This window comes from Hippichthys cyanospilos, chromosome 6 (genome assembly GCF_059441005.1).
Source record: "Hippichthys cyanospilos isolate Australia breed blue-spotted pipefish chromosome 6, RoL_Hcya_1.0, whole genome shotgun sequence".
In the NCBI taxonomy this organism is placed as follows: Eukaryota; Metazoa; Chordata; class Actinopteri; order Syngnathiformes; family Syngnathidae; genus Hippichthys; species Hippichthys cyanospilos.
Genome location: NC_142374.1, coordinates 1,032,501 through 1,060,384, shown reverse-complemented (window position 1 = coordinate 1,060,384; position 27,884 = coordinate 1,032,501). Strand labels below are relative to the sequence as shown.

At 39.2% G+C, this 27,884-nt stretch overlaps 1 protein-coding gene across 1 annotated transcript in view; it reads left to right on the top strand.

Moving 5' to 3' along the window:
• Nucleotides 1-27,884, top strand: part of chmp1a (charged multivesicular body protein 1A) — a 60,443-nt gene that overhangs the window by 9,433 nt on the left and 23,126 nt on the right. The window contains exons 3-6 of the mRNA XM_088417157.1: nucleotides 975-1,052; nucleotides 16,904-17,050; nucleotides 22,026-22,154; nucleotides 25,242-25,435. Coding sequence (XP_088273283.1) covers nucleotides 975-1,052; nucleotides 16,904-17,050; nucleotides 22,026-22,154; nucleotides 25,242-25,435 — 548 coding nt within the window. The remainder of the gene's footprint in view (nucleotides 1-974; nucleotides 1,053-16,903; nucleotides 17,051-22,025; nucleotides 22,155-25,241; nucleotides 25,436-27,884) is intronic.

Below are 27,884 nucleotides of genomic sequence, written 5' to 3'. Positions count from 1 at the left end.
AAACCCACCAACCCCAAAAAGGAGGATCCCTGTTGTCAAAATTCCTGTAATGTACATTTCTTCCGCATCCTCCATTGACAAGACTGACAGACACTTCATCCTCCACTCATTTCATGGGTCTATGGCATATCCAGCGGCGTATTTCCCAAACAGGCAAGAAGGCTCCCCCCTTGCTTACACTTCTCATCTGGAAAATTTTGTCAATTGACTCAAGAGGCCAACTGACCAATTCCTTGGTCGGATTTCAAGGAAAAAAAAATCTGCAAGAGGCTACAGTAACAGGACAGAAGACAGCACAGGACAAAACGAAGCAAGGCAGGAAGATAAGGGTGGAAAGAAAAAGAGCAAAGCGTGTTCGCCTATGCCACAGGTGGCAAAGTCAAGGCCCGGGGGCCAAATCCAGCCCGCCACCTCACTTTTTGTGGCCCTTGAAATGCTGATGTGACTTCAGGTTTCTGACTAAAATACCAAAATTGCAAGTTGTCTTTTACTTTTAAAAATTTGGGGGAAGAAAAACAAACATTTTTTTATTCTCCAAATCTCTTTTGAACAGTTTTTGCCGGCTTCTGATATCAAATCTTGGTAAATGTGTGATCAACACACTTAAAATGTATTTGAATTCACAGTCATTCCGGCCCTCTGACAGAAACTATCACTACAATGCGGCCCGAAATAAAAATTTGTTTGACACCACTGGCCTATGCCAACAGCCTATTTGATATGTTCATCAACATCATACATGTTGGAGTCATATGCAAATTGTACTATGTTGGCCTTTGAGAGCCTAAACTCTCAGGTAATAATAATAACAGAATAATAACAGAAGAAAAATAATATATATATATATATATATATATATATATGCACAAAGAGATTTTTATAAAGCTCAGTAGGGAGTGGTGTTGGTATTATTGTTATTGTACCGTAGAACCTTGTAAACTCATTTCTTTCTGATGTTTTTGTTTGGTTACCAGTTCACATCCAAACAGCTGGAGAGACTAGCCAAAAAGGCAGAGAAGGAGTCTGAAAAGGAGCAGGCTAAGGTTAAAAAGGTGAGCAAAATCCCACAATGCCATTGATACATTTAGATTGACCTAATGTAAGGGGACTAAAAATCAGCAATGGCTCACTTGGGCTGTGTTCTTTTCACACATATTTTTTACAAGGGCAGTTTATTAACAAAGATGTAACTAAACAATTGCTTCCACATATGTGAATTTTTTTTACAAAAGACTGCAGAAATGTGTTTAATATCATTATCTTTATTGCTTTCACTTGTGATTTTAAAACCACTATTACCTATACCCCTCAATTGTTTGTTTCTGCAAAGTGCTTTGAATGTTTTGACATTGCTCTTAAAATAATTAAAATGTGAAATTATTAGTTATGTCATTAATATCAAATTACCGTAATCAATAATTATTTGATAAATAAGTCTGCGTTTTGATACCTTGTTTATATTTAAGTTGACCAAATCCTTGGAATTTTATACTGTCTCAATAGTAAATAATATGTAGTTGTTTTTTTTTTTTTTATTCTTTATGAAAGCAGAATTTCTTCGTGTATAATAAAGTCAATTTGCTTTTCCTTTGGAAAACAAAATGTTTGCTTATTTTCTGACGTTACAGACCTAACCTATACCCGCTATAATAAATTCATAGAGGAAAAGACCCTGTCAGCCTTACTATAAATATCCCGTAATTAGGCATGGGCGGATAACCGCATTGGCAAATGTTCCAATTGTATTAGTCCCTGTTATTCAAAACCATCCAAATGAATCAGAACCGGTCAGTTTATTTTTTTCCCCTCTTGCTACGTCTGCCATAGTGTGCAGCTCTCATTGTGTATCATACGTGTTTTCTTTTGCAGCAGCAGCCAAAAACACACACTCTAAATATTTTGTTGAAAAAGAATAATATTTTATAATGTAGAAAATGGCTAATAAACAAAAATGATTCTAAATTTAGAATAAAATAGAATAGAATTGAGACTGTGGTGATTCAGGCTTTACAAATGGACTTGACTTGACTGGAATAGTTTCTTATTGTCATTGTAACACGTACCATGTACAACAAAATTTAAAAAGTGTCAGCTATAGATACAGTGGGCCCCTGTGTTTCGAGATGAATCCGTTCTGCGGTTGGGGTCGTAAGGCGAATTCACCGTATCACTGGCAATCCAAACCTATTTTAAATAGCTAAGCGTTTAGAACCCCAGGTAAAAACAGCTAATTTGTTCATATATATTAAAAATTGGTACATAAAAAGTATAGTAAGTGCTACATTTATATAATATGCATGTATACAATCGGAAAACATTGTAAATAAAAAATTTAGAAAGGATTTATTTACCTTTGAGTGGCGCTTGTTATGTCCATATTCTCTAACAGGGTTATCTCCAGCATCGTTTCCATATACTGTAAATCATCTTCTTATTCTCTCTTTAACATCACTAGCAATCTTGTGACCCTTGGCTAACCCTTTCAAGCAGTAAAATGCACTATAAATACGGTTTTGTAACCACTCACTATCGAACAAAACTGTTTTGCCATTTTGAAACAAGTGAGGCCGACCAACAGCAGACCACCATCTCCGTCCGAGACGCCGACCAATAGCACACCAGCATTGTAGTCACGCGTTGCATGGAAGCGGATAGACGGCAATAGTAAATAAGTGCAATTACCTAAAAAAACGCCAGCAGATGGAGGCAAAACAACATAAATACAGCCAAGCCCCTAGGGTCATGACAGTTGTTTTGAGTGCTAACCGGGAAAATACCATAAAGAGGGAATGAAAAAACTCAGTATTCCACGTTGCAACATGAAAATAACGTAAGTCAGGGACGTTGTACACTGTACAGTGATATCGCCTGCCTGAGGAACATCCAACTAGCACCATCTTGGCCTTCAGCCCCCAGCAAGCTGGCTGGAGATGACCAAAAGAATAGGCTGCCCCTCGCACTTGGTGGCTGGATGTACTAGCTCTCAACCTTAAGTCTTGCAAAGTGACCCTGGTCAAGGTCAAGGTCATCTCACCCATGATAGACCCACATGGAGAGACCTGCTTGCTTTGGTTGTTTCTACGCATCATGAAGTGCAAGAGGACTAAAAAGAAAGAAAGATATCACAATGCCATGGGGAGTAGGGTTAGTATAAAAGGGTTAGTTGATAGTTGTAACTCCTGGGCAGGATTGGATTACAATTTATTGGTCGATGTCGCACCGGGGGCCAATCACATATCTGATTGACATGATCTGATTGACAGATTGGCTGGACAATCTTGTCCAAGGTGTTGTCAAGGTTGCAGTCTCTGAGTGAAACTCACATACTGTGAAAATGGAGAGGCAGAAGAAGTATGGTGAGGACAAAACAGAGCATTGGGAAGATGTTAGTTTGCTATGAATTAGAATTCAAAGTGTAAACTCTGCTTTCTTCTTATCATGTTTTGTCAGCTACAGGCTCCACGTTAGGTTGATGTCCAAGGGCCGTTTCTCAGAGGGCAACTCCGGCCCTCCCATGTTTCCCAACTACAGCCAAGGGATGGAAATGGAAAGGGATAACACAGTACAGTGATCCCCCCTACTTTGTGGTTAATGGGGGCTGTCAACCCCCCGCGAAGTCTGAAACCCGCGAAGTAGGGTATCATTTCCTAGATTTCTATGTACGCCCCAATATAGCTGCAGTAACCATAAACAATCCTTTTTTTCTTTTGTATTTTTTGCATATTTTTGTTCCTTTCTCCTATTATTTAACATGACATTATCCTTATTAACATTATTGTATATTCATTAAATAACTAATACAGTCGGCCCCCGGCTTACGAGCACCCTGATTTACGAACAATTCGCCTTACGAGCGTGGATCAGGGAGATTTTTGTCCTCCGCTTACGAACAAACCTCTCGCCTTACGAGCAATTTTACGAGCAATTCGACATTCCGGCCATTGAGTATGTAGAAATGTTCTCGTTTAATTGCGTCAATAATATCAACAGTAGCAACATCATCAATCATCAGTAGATACTTGTGGCAGTAACGTGAACGCTATTGGTCTTACAACGTCACACTGACTGTCTCACTCACGGTGTCTAAATATATTACCATTTAAGTGTAGTGTTTGTACAGCTGAAGGGAAAAACAGCTGACATGAAATTAAATGTGCCGATTGCAGGACAAAGAATTGTCATTGGTTTAAATGTGTGTTTTTTTTTAAATTAATTGTCAATACATTCCAACCGTTTAAAAAAAAAAGTGCGAATAATTATCAGTCAGTCACGGAGATGCGAATATGCTATTGGTCGATTAAGGTCACCCGGTCTCACTCACAGAGATGCTATTGGCCGGCGTCACACGTCAATCACAGAAATGCCGATATGCTATTGGCCGAACGCCTTTATCTAGCTTGATGGGACAGGATGGAAGGAAGGAGAGAAAATTAGTGAAAAACGGAATGTTGTGAAGACTTTGCAAACTTTATCTGTTAGACATAGCTTCTAAAATTACTAGCAGCGGTAAAGAAAGAAATAAGAGGATGATGTTTTAGTATCTGCGTGATTTGCACCCTGACTGAAAAAGTTACTGTAACACTGTAAGACCAATAGCATATCTATCGCCATGTTAAATTTGAGCGTTGGACTCTGCCCCCCTCTGCTTACACCCAGCTCAAGTCTCGTCGTTTCAAAGGTAAAAGCTATTTATCCATTGTATTTATTATATAATGCAAGTGTGCAGCAGATTATGTCACTCAATTTTAATATATGTATACAGTGTGTCGTTTTTACCTAAGGCTTCGACGCGCGTTGCACGCATTCACGAATTAACATGGGTTTGGATTGCCCGCTATACGAGCAATTCGAGATACGAGCGTAGCCGCTGAACGGATTAAGTTCGTAACCCGGGGGCCCACTGTATTACTTCATTTGTTGAGAATTTGTTCTCAGGACTGATTATCTGCACCAAGACTCCGGTGAAAGAGTATGCAAGTCATCACGTTGAACTTCACATTTATTTTGGCTCATGTATGGTGTATCATGTAGTATCTGTTAAATAATAAATTAACAACAATCTTAAAGTCAGTAGACTAACTAAACACGTAATCTATGAATTTACTGTATTTTTAGCCGACATTAGCGGGTTAGCAACAACTAACAACTACCAACTATAAATTGCAACCTCTACACAAAAGAACACATAAACAGAATAAACACTCATCGCTTACTAAACATAGGCAGTAGCGTGCGTTATCAACAAAAATGATAATAAACTATAAATATGAGCTTACGTTGTCATTCACTACGTCACCGTAACGAGTCGAATGACGCACAAAGAACGTAAATCAGGAAACGGAAATGCAACGCGACCCAACAAATTAAAAGCATGCATTTCAAAATAAGATTTAAAAAAAAAAACGTCACGAACGCTAACGCTTGAAGAATTCTGAACAGTTATTAACTAATATTACTTCGATATTTGATGAATACAGTACTGTATAATGTACTTTTTTGCATTTTTCAATTTTTGTACATTTTTGCACATTTTTTAAAATGATTTTTTTATTTTGAAATATTTTTTATTTTTCCTGGAAAAAAAACGCGAAGTAATGAGGCCGCGAAGTAGGAGGGATCACTGTATAGTTACTGTGTAAGGTGTAAGGTATAAATGAAAAATTTAAATAAATATGTGTACTGCAGTAATCTTGTCTGAAATAAGTAATGTATAAATAGTTTCCACATTTGAATAATTCTGGAAACTTCATGCACATGCATGAAAATTCCTTGGGGAGGGGTCCTACTTTGCAGATTTCGCTTTTCATGAGGGTTTTCAGTCTCCATTAACTGCAAAAAATGAGGGAACACTGTTCTGTATATGCAAAAAGACCACAATTGACAAAAGTCAAATGTAATACCTTTCCATGTTCTCTACCCCAGGGGTATCCAAACTCGGTCCAAACTAAAGGGCCGATACCCTATATGTTTTTCAGGTTTCTCTCTCCAACACACCTAATTCAAATGAACAACTCATCTGCAAACTCAGCTGAACCCTTATAATGATCCGCATCATTTGAATCCGGTGTGTGGAGGAGAGAAACCTAGAAAGCATGCAGGATACCGGCCTTCGAGGACTGAATTTGGTCACCCTGCTCTAACCGGTGCACACAGCTGCATACCTTGCCCCTCTTCATTAAATGAGCTTGAGACATTGTACCCTTTACATGATTCTCTCAGTTTTAGGAATATTACTGTGTGTGAACAAGGACTGACATTGGTTAAGTCTGCTAGCTTGTTTTATTGAAAATAATGCTGTAACAACCTCAGCTGATACACTCTGCTGTTAGCTGCAAAAGGCACTGGTGCTAACAGCCAACTGACTTCTGCCCTCCAGCTTCCCCGTTAGTGTAATATTTGTAAATAAGAATACAGTATAATAAAAGCTGTGCATCTGTGCGTCAAAATTCAGTTTATGTGGCTGACAGATCAATCTTCCTGGAATGGTGCCTCATTAAAAGAAGAAAAAGATAAATAAAATAAAATCTCTTAAGTTATTGTTGATAGGATGCTCCCATCCATACTTTTGGCCTTCATTTTGGGGGAAAAAAAAGCTTGTCTTATACTTGGGGAATTACGGTAATGAGTGGCAAACGTGTAACGAAAATCCACCAATATGTAATAAGTCACAAATGTGTGATGTAGATCTGCAAAGTTTACACTAATTTGTAAAATGGAATGAATATGAAACAAAAGAACAAATTATCATCTTTTTATTAGAAAGCAAGAGTCAATATTGATAGAGTCAAGAGTCAATATAAGAGTCAATAGTTTCGAAAGAAGACTAGGAGAAACAGTTGTGTTTCTCAGAATGTGATAAGTGTGCCTCGGTGGTCAAAAAATAAGTCATTTTACATTCATGAACAACATTGTACCTTAATTCTGTCACGGTGAGGCATGGTTTGTGGAGAGGAGGAGAGGAGGTCTCCTGTGCCTCAGTCAGTGTTTAAAATGGTCTTTTTGATTCCTATTGATGCGTGTGCCTCAGCACTAAAAGCACCTCATGCAAGCCAAGCTTGTTTTGTCTTCCTTTTACCATGTTTTGGTGTCTTCGTTTTAAATGGGTGGAGAGGCCACTGACAAGGAAAAAGAGCGTATTCATGTAAGTGACTGGCATGAAACAATACACAGTGAACCCTCATTTCTTTTTTTCATCATGTGAAAAGTCCTTATGCTATACATACCGTATTTAAGACAAATATTACTGCAGTAAATTAATTTCCTTATATCTTAGATTATTAAATCTTATACAGTAACTTTAATCCCTTCCCATCCATTTTGCAGCAGGACAAAGAGCCGCGTCATATTAGCGGCGCCCAGAAGTCTAATTAAATTGAAGCCTCATAGTAAACATGATAACAATCACAGTATACATGTGAAATTCCAATTTATTACAAAAGGTAAAAGTCACATTTCCAAAGCTGAGCATATCTCCGTTCCTGTCTGTGCCTGAAAGCATGTGTGTGTGGGGGGGACTTGAAGCTCTGCTCTCGGCACGCCTACAAGACATGTGATCGTCTCCCGGCGCAACCCTGGGAGGTGGGGTGGCATTAGATTACAACTAATGCCCTCTGGCATGCAGGGAATCTTTATAGCGCTCTCTGCAATATAGCTTTTTTTTTTTAAATAAAAAAAAATTCCGCCATGCTCTGAGGGCGCGATAGGTGAGGCGAGAAGTAGCGAGAGATCACTGTACTTCTTAAAATTCACTCGATGACTCAGTTAGGCTTGGTTACAGCCAACAATAGGTATACCATTTGTCCACCATCCATCCATCCATTTTCTGGAGCCGCTTATCCTCACAAGGGTTGCAGGCTTGCTGGTGCCTATCCCAGCTGAATTCAGATGAGGAGGTGGGGGATAGCCTGGACTGGTCGCCCGCCAATCACAGGGCACACGAGAAGAACAACCATTCAGGCACCCAATTACACTTAAGGACAATTTAGAGTGTCAAATACACCAGCCATGCATGTATTTGGGATGTGGGAGGAAGCTGGAGTGCCCAGAAGGAACCCACAAGGGCTCATGGAAAACATGAAAAGTGCACACAGGAAGGCCAGAGACAGCTGGATTTGAACTCGGGTCCATTTAGCCACTACTTTGTGTGTGTGTGCGTGTGTGTGCGTGTGTGTGTGTGTGTGTGTGTGTGTGTGTGTGTGTGTGCGTGTGTGTGCGTGTGTGTGTGTGTGTGTGTCTGGCAATAATCTCTGTAAAAGAGTTTCACCTTGTATTTCTGAAACTGAAAAATGAAGTGCTATTTGATTCAAGATTCAAGAGATTTATTGTCATATGTATAGTTGTACCACACAATGAAATTCTTATTCTGCTCACTTCCCCAAGCATGAGACTACATTCCATAATTGAGCAATAAATAAATGGGAATAAATGGCAAACAACAAACAGAGACAATAGTGCTAATAATGTAGTGCAGAATATCATGTCGTGCAAAAAAAAAAAAGTTTTAGTGCAAAATATTGTTTATGCGTGCAGTAGGAGGCAGATTAATTTGTGAGGGATTTGTTGAGAATCCTAATGGCTTGTGGGTAGAAGCTGTTTGCCAGTCTGGCAGTCCTGGCCCTCAGGCTCCTGTAGTGTCTGCCTAATTGGGAGCATTTCAAACGTCGTTTTGTGGGTGTGTCCTGTCCTTGATGATGTTGTGTGGTGTGGTAAATGTCCTGCTGGAGGGTAAAGCTGTTCTACAGATGCACTGTGAGGTCTTGATCACACACTGGAGAGCCTTCCTGTCTTGTGCCGTGTAGTTGCCGTGCCAGACTGTGATGGAGATGGCGAGGACACTTTGGACTGTTTATCTTTAGAACATGGGTGCTCATACTTTTTCAGCATGTGAGCTACTTATAAAATGACAGTCAAAATGATCTACCCACTACAAAAATGCAAAACATATATTATAAATATATTGAGGATTCTTTAAATCTACACTGTATCTTGATGTACATGCATAACTGCATGAACCAATATTGCACAACACAACACAATTAAATATGTACATTTTTGGTCATTTTCTTGGCGTCGTGTTTTCCATGAACAGTCCGAAAATGCCGCTCCACATTTCCCTTCTTTGGTCTTGCGTTGGGAGAAGTGTCAGAAAAATTCAGATGTCATCTGACTGACTACCCTGTGTATCAATTAAGTGACGGGATGGATGATAGGCTGGCGTCTATTTTTTTTAATGTCATGTAATCTACCAATACTACCTTTGCGATCGACTGGTAGATCGCGATCGACATATTGAGCACCCCTGCCGTAGAAGTTGTTGAAAGTTTTTGCTGACATGCCCAATTTCTTCAGTCTCCGCAGAAGGTATAATCTCTGGTGGGACTTCTTGATTATCTGTCGAGTGTTGTGGGACCAGGTGAGATCCCTGGTGATGTAGGTGCCGAGAAATGTGAAGGCTTTCACCCTCTCCACCTCAGTCCCATAGATGAACAGTTGTTTTTGCAGCTCCACCTGCTGCCTTATGTCTATGATCAGTTCCTCGGTTTTGTTTGTGTTAAGGTGAAGATTGTTGCTGCGACACCAGGCCACAAGGTCTGCCACCTCTTTCCTGTATGCTGTCTCAGCCCCACTAGTGATCAGCCTGATGACTGTTGTGTCAGCTGCATACTTAATCATGCTGGTGTTGTTGTTTTGGGAGGCAACACAGTCATAAATGAAGGGTGTGTAAACCTTGGGTGTCCCTGTGCTTAAAATCCTGGTGCTGGATCCGGGGATGTTATCTGGGCTGGCTCCTTTCTGTGGGTTTGTTCTGCTCCTCGATGTGCTGAAGTCCTTCCCACATGCGTCAAGGTTCAGCAGTGGAGTAATAGCCCTCCAGTTTCTGCCTGTACTGTCTCTTAGCCTCTCTGATGGCTTTACCTAGGTCATATCTGGTATTTTTGTAGTCCTCATTGGTGCCCGAAACAAAAGCAGATATGCATGTACGTAATGTGGCCCTGACATCACAGTTTATCCAGGGTTTTTGGTTAGGGTATTGTCTGAGACGTTTAGTCCTTGTATTTGTCTCTATGCATGTGCTAATGTAGCTAGTGACTGCGGAAGCATATTGTTCAAAAATATGGTGTCAGTGGCTTCACACACGGCTGCAGTTTTAAACATTTCCCAGGTTGTACAGTCAGCACTCCTGGAGCACTAAATTAATTTCATTAGTCCACACTTTAACAGCTTTACTCACTGGGGGAGCCCGCTTGAGAAGTTGCCTGTGGGACGGGTATAGGAATATGGAGATGTGGTCACCTGTTCCAAAGTGACGTCTTGGGACAGCCTTGTAAGCACCTTTCACATTGCTGTAGACTTGGTCCAGGGTGTTATTTTCCCTTGTTGGAAAGCCTATGGGATGAGCTTAGGATAAACAGGCCATGAGGTTGCAGTGATTGAAATCCCCCGCTGTGATGAATACAGCGTCTGGCTGTTTGATCTAGTGTCTGTTGATGATGTCATAAAGCTGGTTTAGGGCGCTAGTGCCGTTAGCTTTTGGTGGAATGTAGACGGCTGTTATAAACACTGCGCTGAACTCATGAAGCAGAGAGAATGGCCTGCATTTCACAATCAACAGTTCAATGTCCGGGGTGCAATATTTCACCACAGTTCGTGCGTCCGTGCACCTTCATTTACTCACATTAACACAGATGCTGCCAACTTTGTGTTTCCTGGAAGCTAATGTCCGGTTCCCTTGGTAGCCTGCGTGGGTTTCCAGCTTAATCGCCGAATACAGTGTATCTTCTGTCAGACAGGTTTCAATGAAAGTAAAGACACAACACTCTCTGATCTCACGATCGATGTTAGTCCGGGTCGATTTTATTCTCAAGAGAACGAACGTTGGCCAGCAGCAGGCTAGGTACCTGTGGACGTGCAGCCCTAGCTTTTAACCTAAGCATGCAGGCTTCCTCTTTTGCCCTGTTTTCAGCTCGGTCGAACAACAAGCCGAAGTCCGTGAGGCTAAAAGAGAGTTCTTTATCGATGTTAATAAGTGCAGCCCTACTGTAAAAGATTTGTATCCCACGGGAGATCGAACCAGAGACGTCATTTGCAGTGGGCGGCAGCTTAAGGAGAAAAAAAAAGCTGTGCGTCTGCACAGGTTCTTTGGTTGTAAAAAAAAAAAAACAACCTGACTGAGTGCAACAGAACAAAATTTGCAACACTGGCTGACTGCCTCGGGACAAGAACTGAATGGTATTTGTTTCTTTTGTTTTTTATTTTTTTCAAGAGGGCAAAGAAGGTGCAGTGCAGCGGACTTGCTCAAAGTTGTGTTTTCTTTTCTTTTTTTTTTCTTTCTCTGTACCTGTCAGTACCGCCTATGCTGATCATGTGTGGCCACATGGAAGATGTCTGTTCAGATAAAAGAAACGGAATGTCAGTGGGGTTGTTCAATGCAGAACTTCAAGTCAGACTAAACTTTAAAGTTTGCTTGGAGTTTAAAGCGTTCGAGTGACAGCATGGACTACTGGTGGCACCTAATATGTGAGTGAATTCTTTAATTCATTGATATTTTATATATCTTAGGACAGAATATAGTAGCAGCAGCAAAAGACCGAGGAATCCATCCAGTATCAGTGCAACAGGCTAAAGAGCTTATGTCAGACACCCTGTAACTACAAACAAGGTACAAAAAAAATAGGTACAGAAATTAGTTGTTCTACTGTGAATTTATCATCATGTTTTATTCCGTGTTAATTTCAATGTATAAGTATTGTAGAAGATGGCAGCAGCAGGCTAAAGAGTCAAGCCAATCCAAGTGCAACAGACCTAAGAACATTTGCGTCCAATAGACAATCTGTCAAGAAGAAAGCAAAAGTACAATAAGATGCAAAAGGATATTCTATAACTTGGTATAGCCCATGTGATTTAGTAGTGAATATAGCAGAGGTGGGCATTTTAGATTTTTTTTTTTTCAAACCTAATTGTCATGATCATCTTGTCAGTCCGTCATTTTAATGTACTCATTCTTCTGTCATGACCTCGTGATGACCAGAGGTGGGCATTTGACATTTGACAACTTTTTTTAGTCTTTGTTTCAACAGCAAGATGAGTGTCCATCATTTACCAACTGACAGTTCTTTGGTCCCAATGTGGGAGAAAAACCTGAGTCAGAAGGCCCTCCACATTCTCCTTAACTGGAAAGTCATCATTCCCTACACATTTTCCCATTTCCCATTCTATAACTTTTAGCTGATGCAATGATTTGCTTTTGCTGGTTAATAGTAAATCAGTGACACGACACTACTTTCCATATATAGATCCATTGGTCATTTATTCAAATCATACCTACACAGCAAAATGACATAATAATCTCTCAATATTTAACTTGACTTTTGTTGTACAACTTCTTTTCAAGGAATACACCGAAGTGCAAAGAATTAACTAATTAAGATCAAAAGACATATTTATTTTGTATATTTTTCTATATTGTATATGTGTCTAGACCAGGGGTCGGCAACCCCGCAGCTCTCAAGCCGCATGCGGCTCTTAAGCACCGTCCTAGTGGCTCTCTGGAGCTTTTTCAAAAATGTGTGAAAATGGAAAAAGATGGGGGAGAGAAATATCTTTTCGTTTTAATATAGTTTCTCTAGGGGGACAAAAATGACAAAAACATCTTAACGTTTTCCAATGCTGTAAAAATGTGTAGAATAAATATTACATTTCAACAATTCTGTCAACGAAGAATTACGTAATAGCATGCGACACACATTTCTATCAGCAGGGTGGGATGCTAGCCAAGTGGCCGTTGTAAACAAACCGCTGTCTGTGATGGGCCATGCATCCCAAAGGGAAAAAGAGAAAAATAGCTGAGGAAAACAGAGGATTCAACATTTCTTGGACCGAATCATTTGCATTCATTGTCAATGCAGAAGTACTACCCGAATGTTTGCTCTGTAGCGAGAAGTTTTCAAATAAAAAAAAGAGCAATGTGGAATGACATTTTCAGGGAAAATGAGAGAAAAAGTGCGATTACTTCTGCAGAAATTAGAAGAGCGCAAAAATATATTTAAGAAGTGGATGTCATCTCCAAACTCCACGAATGCTGCAAGTTTCGTTGCAACCCGGGAGATAAAACATGGTAAACCGTTCACAGATGGTGACTACATGGAGTCATTCAGGAACATCTCAGAACACCTATTTACAGACTTCATAAACAAAACAGGGATAATACAAAAAAAAAGACACGCCTCTCTCCGCCAAGACAGTGAAGGAAAGAACGATTAAAATGGCAGGCAACATCACCGATCAACAAATCAGTATTTCAGCACCAGCATACTCAATTGCCTGTGATGTGTGATGTGATCGATATTGAACAGACTGCGCGTTTATGCAGGTATGTGGCTGATGTTTTATTTCTATAAATGCAGGCTGCGTTTTATTGCACTCTATTGCCCAGATAAGGGGCACGTTATGCATGTTCCATTTTGTTGTTTTTTTTCGAATCCTCATAAATAAAAACTTCAAAAATCAACTTTATTTCATTTCATCAAAGCACTGAAACATAATTCATTAATATTGTAATGAAGTTAAACTTAAGGCGGCATCGCACAACAGAGTAGTCATGTGGTGCGTCATTTTCGACAGGAAAAATAAACATTTAATCATGAAGCCTCATTATGTATTCGTATTTAACTTAATCATTTTGATAGTAGGCTAACATAGCTATTATAGATACATACTGCATGTGTTGCCTTCATTATAAGGCTTTTAATTTTTTTGCGGCTCCAGACATAATTGTTTTCTGTTTTTTTGGTCCAATATGGCTCTTTCAACATTTTGGGTTGCCAACCCCTGGTCTAGACTTTCAATCCAATGTAGTTATTTATCTGTCCATCCATCATCTACCACTTTATCCATAGTATAGTATGGTTTTTGGGGCAGCAGCTCCATCAGGGAATCCCCGACTTTCCTCTCCCAGGCCACTTCGTCCAGCTCCTTAGGGAGGATCGCCTGGCATTCCAGGCCAACCAAAAGGCATAATCTCTTCACCGTGTCCTGGATTGTTCCCGAGGCCTTTTCCTGGTGGGACATGTGCTGAACAGCTCACGTGGAAGGCAATCAGGAGGCATCTAAACCAGATGCCAGACATTTTTTTTTCCCAAACATTTTTTCAAATATTTGGCAGAAAGGAGGGTCTGGTTATGGCAATTAAGTACAATGGATCCCTGAGTTGCACCATCCTTGGCTTACGTTTTTTTGTTGCGATGTGGAATACTGAGTTTTTTCGTACCCTCTTCAAGGTATTTTCCCCACTTTGCAACAAAAACAACTGTCATGACCCTAGGGGATTGGCTGTATTTGTGTTGTTTTGTCTCCATCTGCAGGCGTTTTTGGTCAATTGCACTTATGTTCTTTTGTCATCAATGTCTCCATGCAATTCGTCACAACAATGCTGGTCTGCTATTGGTTGCCGTCTCCTGACGGAGAGGCTGGTCTGCTATTGGTCTCACTTGTTTCAAAATGGTGGAATGGTAAAGCGTTGGTCTATCGTGAGTGGTTACAAAACCGTATTTATAGTGCATTTTACTGCTTAATTCAAATGGGTTAGCCATGGGTCCCAAGATTGCTAGGCATGTTAAAGAGAAAAGTAACAAGATGATTTATATAGAAACGAAGCTGGAGATAATCAAGAAATACGAAGAAGGCTAAGCTCGGCATACGGTGAATTCGCCTTACGAGCCCAACCACGGAACGGATTAATCTCGTAGCACGGGGGCCCACTGTACTTTTATTAATTGATTCTTCTAGTACTTGAGTACATAAAGTGATTGACTACTTTAGTACTTAATCACACAAAGTAAGTACATAATTACTTTTGGTGGTGATTGAATCTAAATAAATAATTTAGTAACCCCCCCCCAAAAAAAAAAAAACATATATATATATATATATATATATATATATATATATATATATATATATATATATATATATATATATATATATATAGACCCCAAAATCCGAATTTAATCGAATCAGTCAAAGAATCCCACCAATAACGCCTTGGTACTAACAACCTGAATGCTAATCAATTCAGAAAATGTGTCCTAGATACTCTGGGGGGCTTTGTGACATCCACAAATACCTGGGCATCAAGATCATTTTGTATAACTTGGGTTACCCAATGGCATTGCACAATGTACTAAATTCATTCACGGACATTCATTCTTGTCAAATGTTTTTGTGTTACCAGTTAAGGCAAAAAACTCTTCAGTTTGTTTGTGTGGTGAGTTGGTTCAGGAGTAAAACTGCATTCAGTGAACTGTTAAAATAAACCCGATGTTAACACATTCACCGCCAAACAACACAAAACTTTTTTTTTTTCTAATGCCATTGTTTGTGAATGAATGTTTCGTGCTTCGAAAAAAATACCTTGTTTTCCATGATTACAATATGTAGGATAGGCTACAAATGTAGGCTGGCAATAGTAGCTAGACCTCATGTGTCACAAATAGCTCAATGATATATATATATATATATATATATATATATATATATATATATATATATATATATATATATATATATATATATATATATATATATATATATATTTAAAAAATATAAAATCTGTACTATTAGTCATTGATTATTGCGTCATTTGATTCCGGTTCCTAATGGTTCTTGATACCCTTTCTTTATTGTGGTTCTCTATTGTGGTTTTTGTTGAGGGGGAAAAAAAAGTAAATGAGACACACTACATTTGAAGGGCAAACAAGGATATATATCTAAACTCACCATTATAACTAAATATATGTACTATATGTACAATCTAACAAATTTCTGTAAAATTTGAGTGAAATTATAACAGTATATTCGTGTTTTTTACTATATTTCTAAAATACTATTAAATATTCAACCGCTGCGTCTAAAGTTAATACTTTCAGCTCAAAAGAAAAGTAGATACACTTTGATATGACAGTGTAATCTGGTGAATTTACAACAATGTCTTATTGACATAGATACTGTTGTAAATTCACCAGCGGCATCATACATATATACTTAAACTATATGTACAATGCCGCTGTGTATGTATGTTTCCCAACCTTCCGTTACCACGAGGGGGAGACATTTGATTCTTTTTTTTCCTCTGGTCTGTCATTCATCAGGCACTCGTCTATTTCTGTCTGCACTGTTAAGGTCATTTCACTTAAAGTTAACGCCTGCAACACTATACAGTAATATAGGTGTAACACGGAAACAAAGCCAGCTAAGGGGTTTAACGCTAGGCTATAATACACCATGTTTAATACAAGGGACAAAAGTGCAATTACAATCATGTACACTGGTTGGCATGACTGAAATGGTGGATCCCGGTTCTCATTTAGAAGTGCCTGCCCTACTATGGAACTATGGAAGACGGTTTCATTAACATTTGTCTAAATGTGTATACATTTCATCTGTCACATACACTACAAGTGAAACAAAGTATTGCCGAGGTTGAATTTACTCAAAAAACCTCTTTAATTAGGGAAAACTTGCATTTCCTGACCAAGAGCCAATCATAAAACATGCAAATATGGTCTGCATTCATTGATTACTTGGGACGCATCCAAGAATGCATCAGCAAGAAACCTGAAACTAGGACTTATCTTCCAAAGGTCTCAAATGCAAATTAAGGACGTTACATACTTTATCCAGATATCATATCAAAATAGTGATATTGTGACAATGCTAGAGTAAACAACATTGTTGAATTTGCATCTCAAGTTTCTCTTTGGGGTGAACCTGTGGTTGTCTGAAGGTATTGGTGGTTAACCTACTGACAATGTCAGTCAAAAATATCAACAAACAAGAACATTCCAATTGCCTTGACATATTATTTGTTGGTTTTAAAATTGAACATGTTGTGATTCTCTTATCACAGGCTCTGCAACAGAAGAATGTGGAATGTGCAAGGGTTTATGCTGAGAATGCCATCCGAAAGAAAAATGAAGGTCTGAATTGGCTACGCATGGCATCTCGAGTCGATGCTGTGGCCTCTAAAGTCCAGACTGCTGTCACTATGAAATCAGTAAGTTAAGAGCAATAAATTGGGAATTTTCAATGCTTGTACAGGAATGCTCGCTAGCTTACTATTGCTGGCATAATTTACAACAAAGAGACTCAAACACAATGCTCAGATGAACAGATGCAATCAACGGACATCGATAAACTGGGCAATTGACATTGATCCGACAATAATTAATTAGAAAAAGTCAACTAAATACAGTGATCCTTCATTTTTCGCAATTAATGGGGACTGGATATATATATATATATATATATATATATATATATATATATATATATATATATATATATATATATATATATATATATATATATATATATATAATGTACAAGTATATACTGTGTATATATATATATATATATATATATATATATATATATATATATATATATATATATATATATATATATATATATATATATGTACAAGTATATACTGTGTATATATATATATATATATATATATATATCTATATATATATATATATATATCTATATATATATATATCTATATATATATATATATATATATCTATATATATATATATATATATATATATATATATATATATATATATATATATATATATACTGGAGAAGTTGCACAGGTTGTCCAACTTCTCGAGGATATACAGTGGGCCCCCGTGTTACAAACTTAATCCGTTCAGCGGCTATGCTCGTAACTCGAATTGCTCGTATGACGGGCAATCCAAACCTATGTTAATTAGTGAATGCGTGCAAAAACCTTAGATAAAAACGTCACGACTTTATACACATATTAAAAATTAGTAACATAATCTACTGTACAGTTAAATTAAATAACATAAATATACAAAGGAAAAATGACATTTACCTTTGGGACGACGTGACTTGAGCTGGTGGTGGGTGGTGGCGGAGGGGAGCAGAGACAAACCCGCAGAATTTATTTTATTTTTTCTTAAACGAGAACATATCACCCGTGATTTCCTTCTCTTTAATCCATAATAGAAAAAGCCTCTCCTTTTTGTTGTTAACCGAGGTCCGTCCCCTGGCAAGGAAATTCTTGCCCTTAGAAGATTGCCGAGCGGTTACGGCCAAACTCACGAGCAAGGTTAACTTTGCGTGCGCCTCCTTCGGATTTGTTTATTATCTCCTGCTTCGTTTCTATTGTCATCATCCTCTTACTTCTTCCTTTACCGCCACTAGCAATTTTAGAAGCCATGTCTAACAGATAAAGTTGGCAAAGTCTTCACAACACACCGGTCAGCTGTGCCATCAAGCTAGATGAAGGCGTTCGGCCAATAGCATATCGGCATTTCTGTGATTGACGTGACGCCGGCCAATAGCATATCTGCATCTCCGTGACTGAGACCGTGACTGAGACCATGACCGTGACCTTATAAGACCAATAGCATATCGGCGTTTCCGTGTCATGCGAGAATAGTTAATTTTGTTGACGCAGCAAAGCGAAAAAAATAGTACGGACACACTGACCGGCATGTTGGATTTGGATTGTTCGTAAGACGAAAAGTTTGTGCGTAAAAGGGGGACAAAAAACGCTGCGGTCCACGTTCGTAAGATGACAAATTCGTGAAACAGGGAGTTCGTAAACCGGGGGCGCCACATGCTGCAGCAAGAAGTTTTAATGTGTCTCCCAGCACAATCTCCAGAACATAAAGGAGATTTCAGGAGACTGGTGGTTGTTCTCGGAGAGCTGGACAGGGCCGTATAAGGTCCTCAACCACTCAGCAGGACGATACCTGCTCCTTTGTGCAAGGTGGAACAGGCTGAGCACTGCTCGTGCCCTACAGAATGAACTCCAGAGGGCCACTGGTGTGAATGTCTCTACCCAAACAATCAGGAACAGACTTCATGAAGGTGGCCTGAGGGCCCGACGTCCTGTAGTGGGCCCTGTGCTCGCTACCCAGCACCGTGGAGCTCAAGAATACCAGAATTGGCAAGTCCGCCACTGGTGCCCTGTACTTTTCACAGACGAGAGAAGGTTCACCCTGAGCACCTGTGATAGATGAGAAAGAGTCTGGAGAAGACAAGGAGAATGTTATGCTGCCTGCAACGTCGGTCAACATGACAGGTTTGGTGGTGGGTCAGAGATGGTCTGGGGAGACATATCCAGGAGGGACGCACAGACCTCTACTCCCTACGAAATGGTGCTCTGACTGCCATAAGGTATCGAGATGAAATCCTTGAACCCATTGTCAGACTCTAGGCTGGTGCAGTAGGTCCTGGTTTCCTCCTAATGCACGACAATGCCCGACTTCACATGGCAAGAGTATGCAAGCAGTACCTGAAGGATGAAGGAATGGCCTTCACGATCCCCTGACTTAAACTCAATAGAACATCTCTGGGACATTATGTTTTGGTCCATTAGGTGTTGCCAGGTTGCTCCTCAGACTGTACAACAGCTCAGTGATGCCCTCACACAGATCTGGGAGGAAATGCCACAAGACACCATCCGTCGTCTCATTAGGAGCATGCCACGACGTTGTCAAGCATGCATACAAGCTCGTGGGGGCCACACAAGATACTGAAAAGCATTTTGAGTTGCAGAAATTTGTTTTGAAAAAAAATGACTAGTCTGCCACATCTTCATTTCACTCTAATTTTATGGTGTCTACACAATTGAGTCCTCTGTAGGCAGAAAACTTTTATTTCCATGAAAAGACTTGGCATCCTTTTGTTCCTAAGATACTCCTAAGACAAATTTAGGACCAAAATAGTATAGTGATTGCTATTTATATATAATATACATGTATACAATCAGAAAACATCATAAATAAAAAATATAGAAAGGATTTATTTACCTTTGAGTGGCGCTTGTTATGCCCATATTCTCTAGTAAGTGTAGCATAGGCTAGGCTAGCTTCATATTTCTTGATTATCTCCAGCTTTTTTTCCCTTATAAATCATCTTCTTCTTACTTCAGCATCACTAGCAATGGGCCCCATGGCTAACCCATTCAAGTTTGAATGAAGCAGTAAAATGCACTATGAATACAGTTTTGTAACCACTCACGATAGACCAAAGCTTTACCATTCCGCCATTTTTAAACTAGTGAGGCCGACCAAGAGCAGACCAGCAACTCTGTGAGGAGACACTGACCAATTGCAGACCAGCATTGTAGTGACGCGTTGCATGGAGCCATTGACGGAAACAGAAAATAAGTGCAATTGCGCAAAAACGCCTGCAGATGGAAACAAAACAGCACAAATGCAGCCAACCCTCTAGGGTCATGACAGTTGTTTTTAAAAAACTCAGTATTCCACAATCAGGGACGCTGTAACCCAGGGGTCCACTGTATATTTGTTGCCCCACATTAGCAGCACACCCACTGCCTGTGTGTTCACAGACCCAGCCTGCTTCCTCAAAGTTTCATAACTTTATTGGTTATGATATGCGCATTTCGGTCAAGACCCAGTTTAATTAGTTAAAGGAAGTCAAAAGTTACATTTCCGTATCTGTAAATTGACAACATAAATGACCTCTTCACACCTTCACAAAAATGATAAGCAGCCAGGTCAAGCCAATCCTGTTAACAATTAAATATCCTAACAATAGGAAGACATGAGATGCTCCTCCTTGGCTTATTAAATGTCAAGGGGAAAACTATTACAAAATTGTTCAGCTCAGGCTCACTTGTTGTCGTAGGGGTAAAGTTAGGTAGGATACGTAATTGTGCGTAGTCAACCTTGCTAACAGTATGCATCATTTCTGTCGTGAATGCGTACTAGCATACCTGTTATGTGCATTCATTATCTGTAGCCGCTTATCCTCATTAGGGTCTCTGGCTAGCTTGTGCACCACGGACCAGTCAATGCTTTGTATGGGAGAATATTGGCCGACTGCGAGGAAAGCCACACGTAGCAACGTGCGCTGGCGAGATTCCACATGTTTTCTTTCACGTCAAGACTAGCACACGATGGCAATGCCAAATTTGATTTTGCTGGCGCAATACAGAGATATCAGGTTTCAATCCCACCTTAAGAGCCTTTAGATCAATGATTCTTAACCTGGGTGCGATCGAACCCTAGGGGTTCGGTGAGTCGGTCTCAGGGGTTCGGTGGAGCCTCCGCCGCAGATTTTTATTTATTTTTTTGCCTCCGCCGCAGAGGTTCACTCCTTAGTCTCCTCTGCAGTGATTGAAAGTGATTGAAAGTGTCCTGCTCTGAGACTGAGATTTCCCACCGGTCCTACTGAGCTAAGATAACGATAGCGCAGCATTGTCAGCACAATAATAATTGTCAGCACAGCCACTGCGACAAAAATCTGATCCGTCCATACTCACTTTTAGTGATTCCGGTACTTTTAGCAGCCTCTCATTAGCACCAGAGTGAGGGTGATTGTCAAAAATTGAAATAAATTGGGTTTGCAATGACCAAAAATGACATTTTGACTGCTAAGTCCATACTCACTTCGAGTGATTCAGGTGCTTTTGTGCTGTTTTACTTATTTATTTTTTTCTTTTTCTTGAAAAAAAAAAACAACAAAAAACTTTAAGGCTGTTGTAGGTGTTGTTACAGGTTGGTTGTAGTATGTGCTTGGTTCTAAGTAGGCTTCATATTTTTCATTGATTTGCACTCAGCAAGTAACTGTGTTGCCCTGTGTGCAAAGTTTTTGCCATAATTATTATTTACTTTATTTGATTTTTTTTATTATTTTTCAGTATCAAATCTTGAAGCTATGTTTATATATACTACTTGTTTAAAAAACATGCAATAAATAGACATGTTTGACCAAACACGATGAATAATCGTGATTAATATTTGTGATCGCAATATTGACCAAAATAATCGTGATTATTATTTTGGTCAAAATCGTGCAGCCCTACCTTGGACTCGTTGCCAGCCAATTGCAGGGTTGCAGGTGCCTTTAAAGCGCCTTGCAGCTTTACTTAGGTGTTCTTATTCTCCTGGTCTGTAGTCACATAAGGGATGTGGTGGATAACAAATAAACATCTGAACTTATACTTTCTCTCACAGGTGATGAAAAACATGAGTCAGGTGACCAAGGCTCTTGACAAAGCTCTGAACTCTATGGACCTTCAAAAGGTCTCTGCTGTCATGGATAAGTTTGAAAGCCAAGTCCAAAATCTTGATGTCCACACCTCAGTAAGTGAATGCAGATTCTGTACAGTCTTTTTTTTTTTTTCTTGTACTGTTTTATGTTTTATCACTTGGTGTAGTGTTGTTCGGATACCGGAATCAAAAGAGGTCCCGATATGGCATTATAAATGTTGTACATGCTTGCTAACGTACACAAATGACTGCATACTTTGATGCTGAAATGCTAACACAGTTGGTGTTTCTACGACCTCTGGCAAAATTTATGCAATTACCATTCTCGAAAGATGTTTATCCAGTTATTTTTGTAGAAAAAACAAATCACAGACTTTACACAAAACTAAAGTCATTTTCAAATAGCTGGGTTTAAGAATCGCTCAAGGAAATCAATTAAAAAAAAACATGCGGTAGTCTGTAAAAGTTCCCTTTTTTTTTTCTTTTTTTTTTAGACCAAGCAGGAAGAAAACATTTAGGAATCACTAAATTCTGAGGCAAAATGAGAAAATCATGAAAACAAAAACAACAAAACAACACAGGACAAGCTTTCGTAACAGCTTTCAGTCTCAGGCGCATGGACTTAGTGATAAAATGTACACACTTCATCACTTCATCAATCTGGCTCCAGATTTCTCTGATTACTTTAGTCAGATCAACTCTGTAGGTTGGAGCCCTGTCATGAACCATTTCTTCAACTTCCACCACAGATTTTCTATTTTGTCCTCGTTTGATGTCTCTGTCAAACTAGACAGATAGCTAACAAGAGTTGAGTTGGTCCAATGAAAGCTTGAAGCATGGAAGTTTAAGTCCTTTACTTGTTTTCCTGGCTTGTACAGCTAATTAGAACCGATACTCATTTTCTTTTCTCTCTCTCTCTCTGTAAAACTGCAATAACATGGAAATGAAACATAATTACTTTCTAACTATTTACAATATTCACATATTGATCAAACATACGTTACACACTATAACATACTTACAACACTCGTTCAACTAGAAACATCTGAGAAGTTAGCTTTCCGCACACATACATACACTACTAACAAGCTAATACATTTGGCAACTGTTCTTACAGAACTTGAACATATACACGCTATCATCGTTTGGACACATAAACAACACAAGGATGACAACATGTATTCACAGACATAAAATTTCTAAACTTTGCCACGAAGGAGGTGTTTAACTGTAGACCAGCAATCTTCAACTGACCAACGGCAGAGCCTCTTGGGCATATAATTTAAATGAACACAAGGTAGCACTAAAGGAAAAAACAATAACCCCATCAACCCATAATGTGAAACAGAACAATCAAACTGTTTAGATGAAACAAGGATAGTTCCAGCACATTTTCTGTTGGATTGAGATCTGGACTATGTGTCTTTCTTCAATTAATGTTTTCACAGTTTTTGCCCTATTAGATGATGCATTTTAATTTTGAAAAATAGATAGATAGATAGATAGATAGATAGATAGATAGATAGATAGATAGATAGATAGATAGATACTTTATTCATCCCCGTAGGGAAATTCACATTACCAGCAGTATCCTCAAGTCGAGATATAAAATATGAGAAATAAAGTACACAAGATACACATAAGTCCAGTACAGAAGTATACTTAAGGTGCTTGTTAACAGTGTAAACAGAATAGTGTGAATCGTTGGAGTCTAGTGCAAGTATAATTAAGGTGCTTGTATAAAGTGAATAGTGCAGTGCAGAGTATGAGGCATTATAACCTTAGCCAATTGTCAGATCCGCTCTTACCCAAGAAATAAATAACAGGCTTGACCGACTCTCCATTTAAAGGGTTTATCCCCAGGCTTCTTCAACGCAGTAATGCGGGATGATGAAAGTCGGCTGAAGCCGGTGTCAAAAGAGATTCGCTCTAGTTCTAGTTCAGTCCAGTTTAAGTTAAGCTTCAACCACACCCAGTAATCTTGGAGATGAGGTTGAAGACATAATGGCGTCTTTATCAAAATGGCTCTTATTTGGACTTTGAATGACCAGGATACGACTACCTGGACTTGTTTTCATACACACAGCAAATTGTGACTAGCTTATTCCATGCTTTTAGCACCGCCTCTGGCGGTCTGGAGGGATGAAATAGAACTAGTTTGTATTGGATATGACAGTACCGATGTTCAGGGTTAAATTAGCCCTTGGGAATGACATCAATGAGCTGAGACCTTGGAATTGCATTAATCGTGAGATCAGACTGTGTTTTCACTTTCACTGAAACCTGGCTGACCTGGTGGAGATACACCAGACTTAGCGACCACACTGGAAACACATGCTGTTTACCGAGTAGACCGGACATTTGCATCTGGTAAACACAGAGGTCCACACCTTTGTGGAGGGAGCAGTGAAACTCAACATTCCACGCCCTGATCTCACCAAACAGTCTTCCCTTGAGTGAAGAAAGCTTTGGAGAATATCCCAAGATGATCAGCAAATCATTTGACTTTCCATGGAAGAGTAACAAGCATGTTTGAAGAAATGACGAAAAGAAAGACAAGCACGTCCGGGAGTTATATCCATACATTGAAATAGGAGGAACTATTTGCCGTGTCAGATAGTCGATGACTTTCAGACAAATTGATATTCAGCTGAAAGAAAAAACATTGAAACTGATAATCATTTTATTGTTGCAACAATGTTTTCGACATTTGTGTCTATGTTGCATGCTTAGATTGCCTTGCAGTCTTATTTGGTTTCTGCCCCTCCCAACCGTATGTTACTCGATATACAGTTTAGAAATGCCTCTAAAAGTACTTGGAGAAATAAGGTAAATTGACTGAATGAGTGTGTCACCAGGTACTGACCCTTCCTAATTTTTTCATTTTAGTTTTCGGATATAATCACAAGATAAAATGAATTAACACTTTGAATGTATATGTCTCTGTGAAATGAATGTATTACACAAGTTTCACTTCTGAATAGTATATGTTGTTCTTTAGTACTAAAGAAAAAAGAATCAAAAAGGGATGGTATTGGTATAATATCGGCGTCGTCTGATACTCCTCAGCTTGGGTAACAGAATTAGTAATTGGGGGCCAAAAATGCTGACATTTTACTCCTAAACCTTTAAGGGCATTTGGCCATATGTAGCACAATTTGTTTGGTTTCCCAACACCAGGTAATGGAGGACTCCATGAGCTCTGCAATGACACTGACAACACCACAAGAACAGGTGGATGACTTGATCCACCAAATCGCGGAGGAAAGTGGCCTGGAGGTGATGGACCAGCTCAACAAATTGCCCGCAGGAGCCACCTCAGTGGGTGCAGAGAGTTCACGCAGCCAAGAAAAAGAAGACCAGCTTTCTAGACGGTAAGGGTCCAGTGTAGGGTAACTTGGGTGTTTTTTCCGGAATACATGCGATCTTACCATTCTTACTAAAAGAAATGTTGTTGCATATTGATTGCTTCTCTCAGCCTGGTATGTTACACATGTACCAGCAAGTGAGAAAATTCCATTGTAAATTTTTTTGTACAAATGATCAAAAAAATCGAAACAATGTACAGTGGGCCCAGTGTTACAAGATTAATCCTTTCCACGGTTGGGCTCGTAAGGCGAATTCACCGTATGATGGGCAATCCTAACCTAATGCGTTTAGAACCCCAGGTAAAAACATCAAAATTGTACATACCTATTAAAAATTGGTACCAAAATAGTATAGTAAGTGCTACGTATATATAATATACATGTATGCAATCAGAAAACATCATAAGTAAAAAATATAGAAAGGATTTATTTGCCTTTGAGTGGCGCTTGTTATGCCCATATTCCCTAGTAAGTGTAGCCTAGGCTAGGCTAGCTTCGTATTTCTTGATTATCTCCAGCTTCGTTTCCATATAAATCATGTTCTTACTTCTCTTTTCAACATCACTAGCAATCTCGGGACCCATGGCTAACCCATTCAAGTTTGAATGAAGCCGAAAAATGTACTATAAGTACGGTTTTGTAACCACTCACAATCGAACAAAGCTTTACCGTTCCGCCAACGAGTGAGGCCAACCAATAGCAGAAAACTATCTCCGTGAGGAGACGCCGACCAATAGCAGAGAGGCATTGTAGTGACGCGTTGCATGGAGGCAACTGAAAATAAGTGCAATTACCTAAAAACGCCTGCAGATGGAGTCAAAACAACAGAAATACAGCCATCCCCCTAGGGTCATGACAGTTGTTTTTGTCGCAAAACCGGTAAAATACCGCCTCGTCGTAATTGAAAGCAGTCTTGTCGCGTTCTGCATGTGCGCGTTCTGTTCTTCTCAAACGAGAACATATCACCGGTGATTTCCTTCTCTTTAATCCATAATAGAAGAAGCCTCTCCATTTTGTTGTTGACCGAGGTCCGTCCCCTGGCAAGGAAATTCTTGCCCTTAAAAGATTGCCGAACGGTTATGGCCATACTCACTAGCAAGATTAAATATGCGTGCGCCTCCTTCGTATTTTTTTTATTATCTCCTGCTTCGTTTCTATTATCATCATCCTCTTACTTCTTCCTTTACCGCCACGAGCAATTTTAGAAGCCATGTCTAATAGATAAAGTTTTCAAAGTCTTCACAACACACCGACCAGCTGTGTCATCAAGCTAGATGAAGGCGTTCAGCCAATAGCATATCGGCATTTCTGTGATTGACGTGACGCCGGCCAATAGCATATCCGCATCTCCGTGAGTGAGACCGGGACTGTGACCTTAATCGACCAATAGCATATCGGCATCTCCGTGACTGACACCGTGACTGAGACAGTGACTGTGACATTATAAGACCAATAGCATATTGGCGTTTCCGTGTCATGTGTGAATAGTTAATTTTGTTGACGCAGCAAAGTGAAAATAATAGTACGGACACACTGACCGGCATGTTGGATTGTTCGTAAAACTAAAGGTTTGTGCGTAAGAGGGGACCAAAAAAAAAAACGCCACGGTCCACGTTCGTAAGATGAAAAGTTCGTAAAAGAGGGAGTTCGTAAACTGGGGGCCCACTGTGTATATTATATATATATATATATATATATATATATATATATATATATATATATATATATATATAAATGTATGTATGCATATATATATATATATATATATATATATATATATATATATATATGTATGTATGCATATATATATATATATATATATATATATATATATATATATATATATATGTGTGTGTGTGTGTGTATATGTATATGTGTATATATATATATATATATATATATATATATATATATATATATATATATATATATATATATATATATATATATACAGTGGGCCCCCGTGTCACGAACTTAATCCGTTCAGCGGCTACGCTCGTAACTCGAACTGCTCGTATGACGGGCAATCCAAACCTATGTTAATTCGTGAATGCGTGCAACGCGTGCAAAAACCTTAGGTAAAAACATCACGACTGTATACACATATTAAAAATGAGTAACATAATCTACTGTACAGTTAAATTAAATAACATAAATATACAAAAGAAAAATGTCATTTACCTTTGGGGCGACGTGACTTGAGCTGGGTGGAGGCGGAGGGGAGCAGAGACCAACCCGCAGAATTTATTGATTTATTTTCTTAAACGGGAACTTTTCTCAAAACTAGAACATATCACCGGCGATTTCCTTCTCTTTAATCCATAATAGAAGAAGCCTCTCCATTTTGTTGTCGAGCGAGGTCCGTCCCCCGGCAAGGAAAGTCTTGCCCTTAGAAGAATGCCGAGCGGTTACGGAGTGACAGTGACATTTTAAGAGCAATATCGTTCTTCGTTGC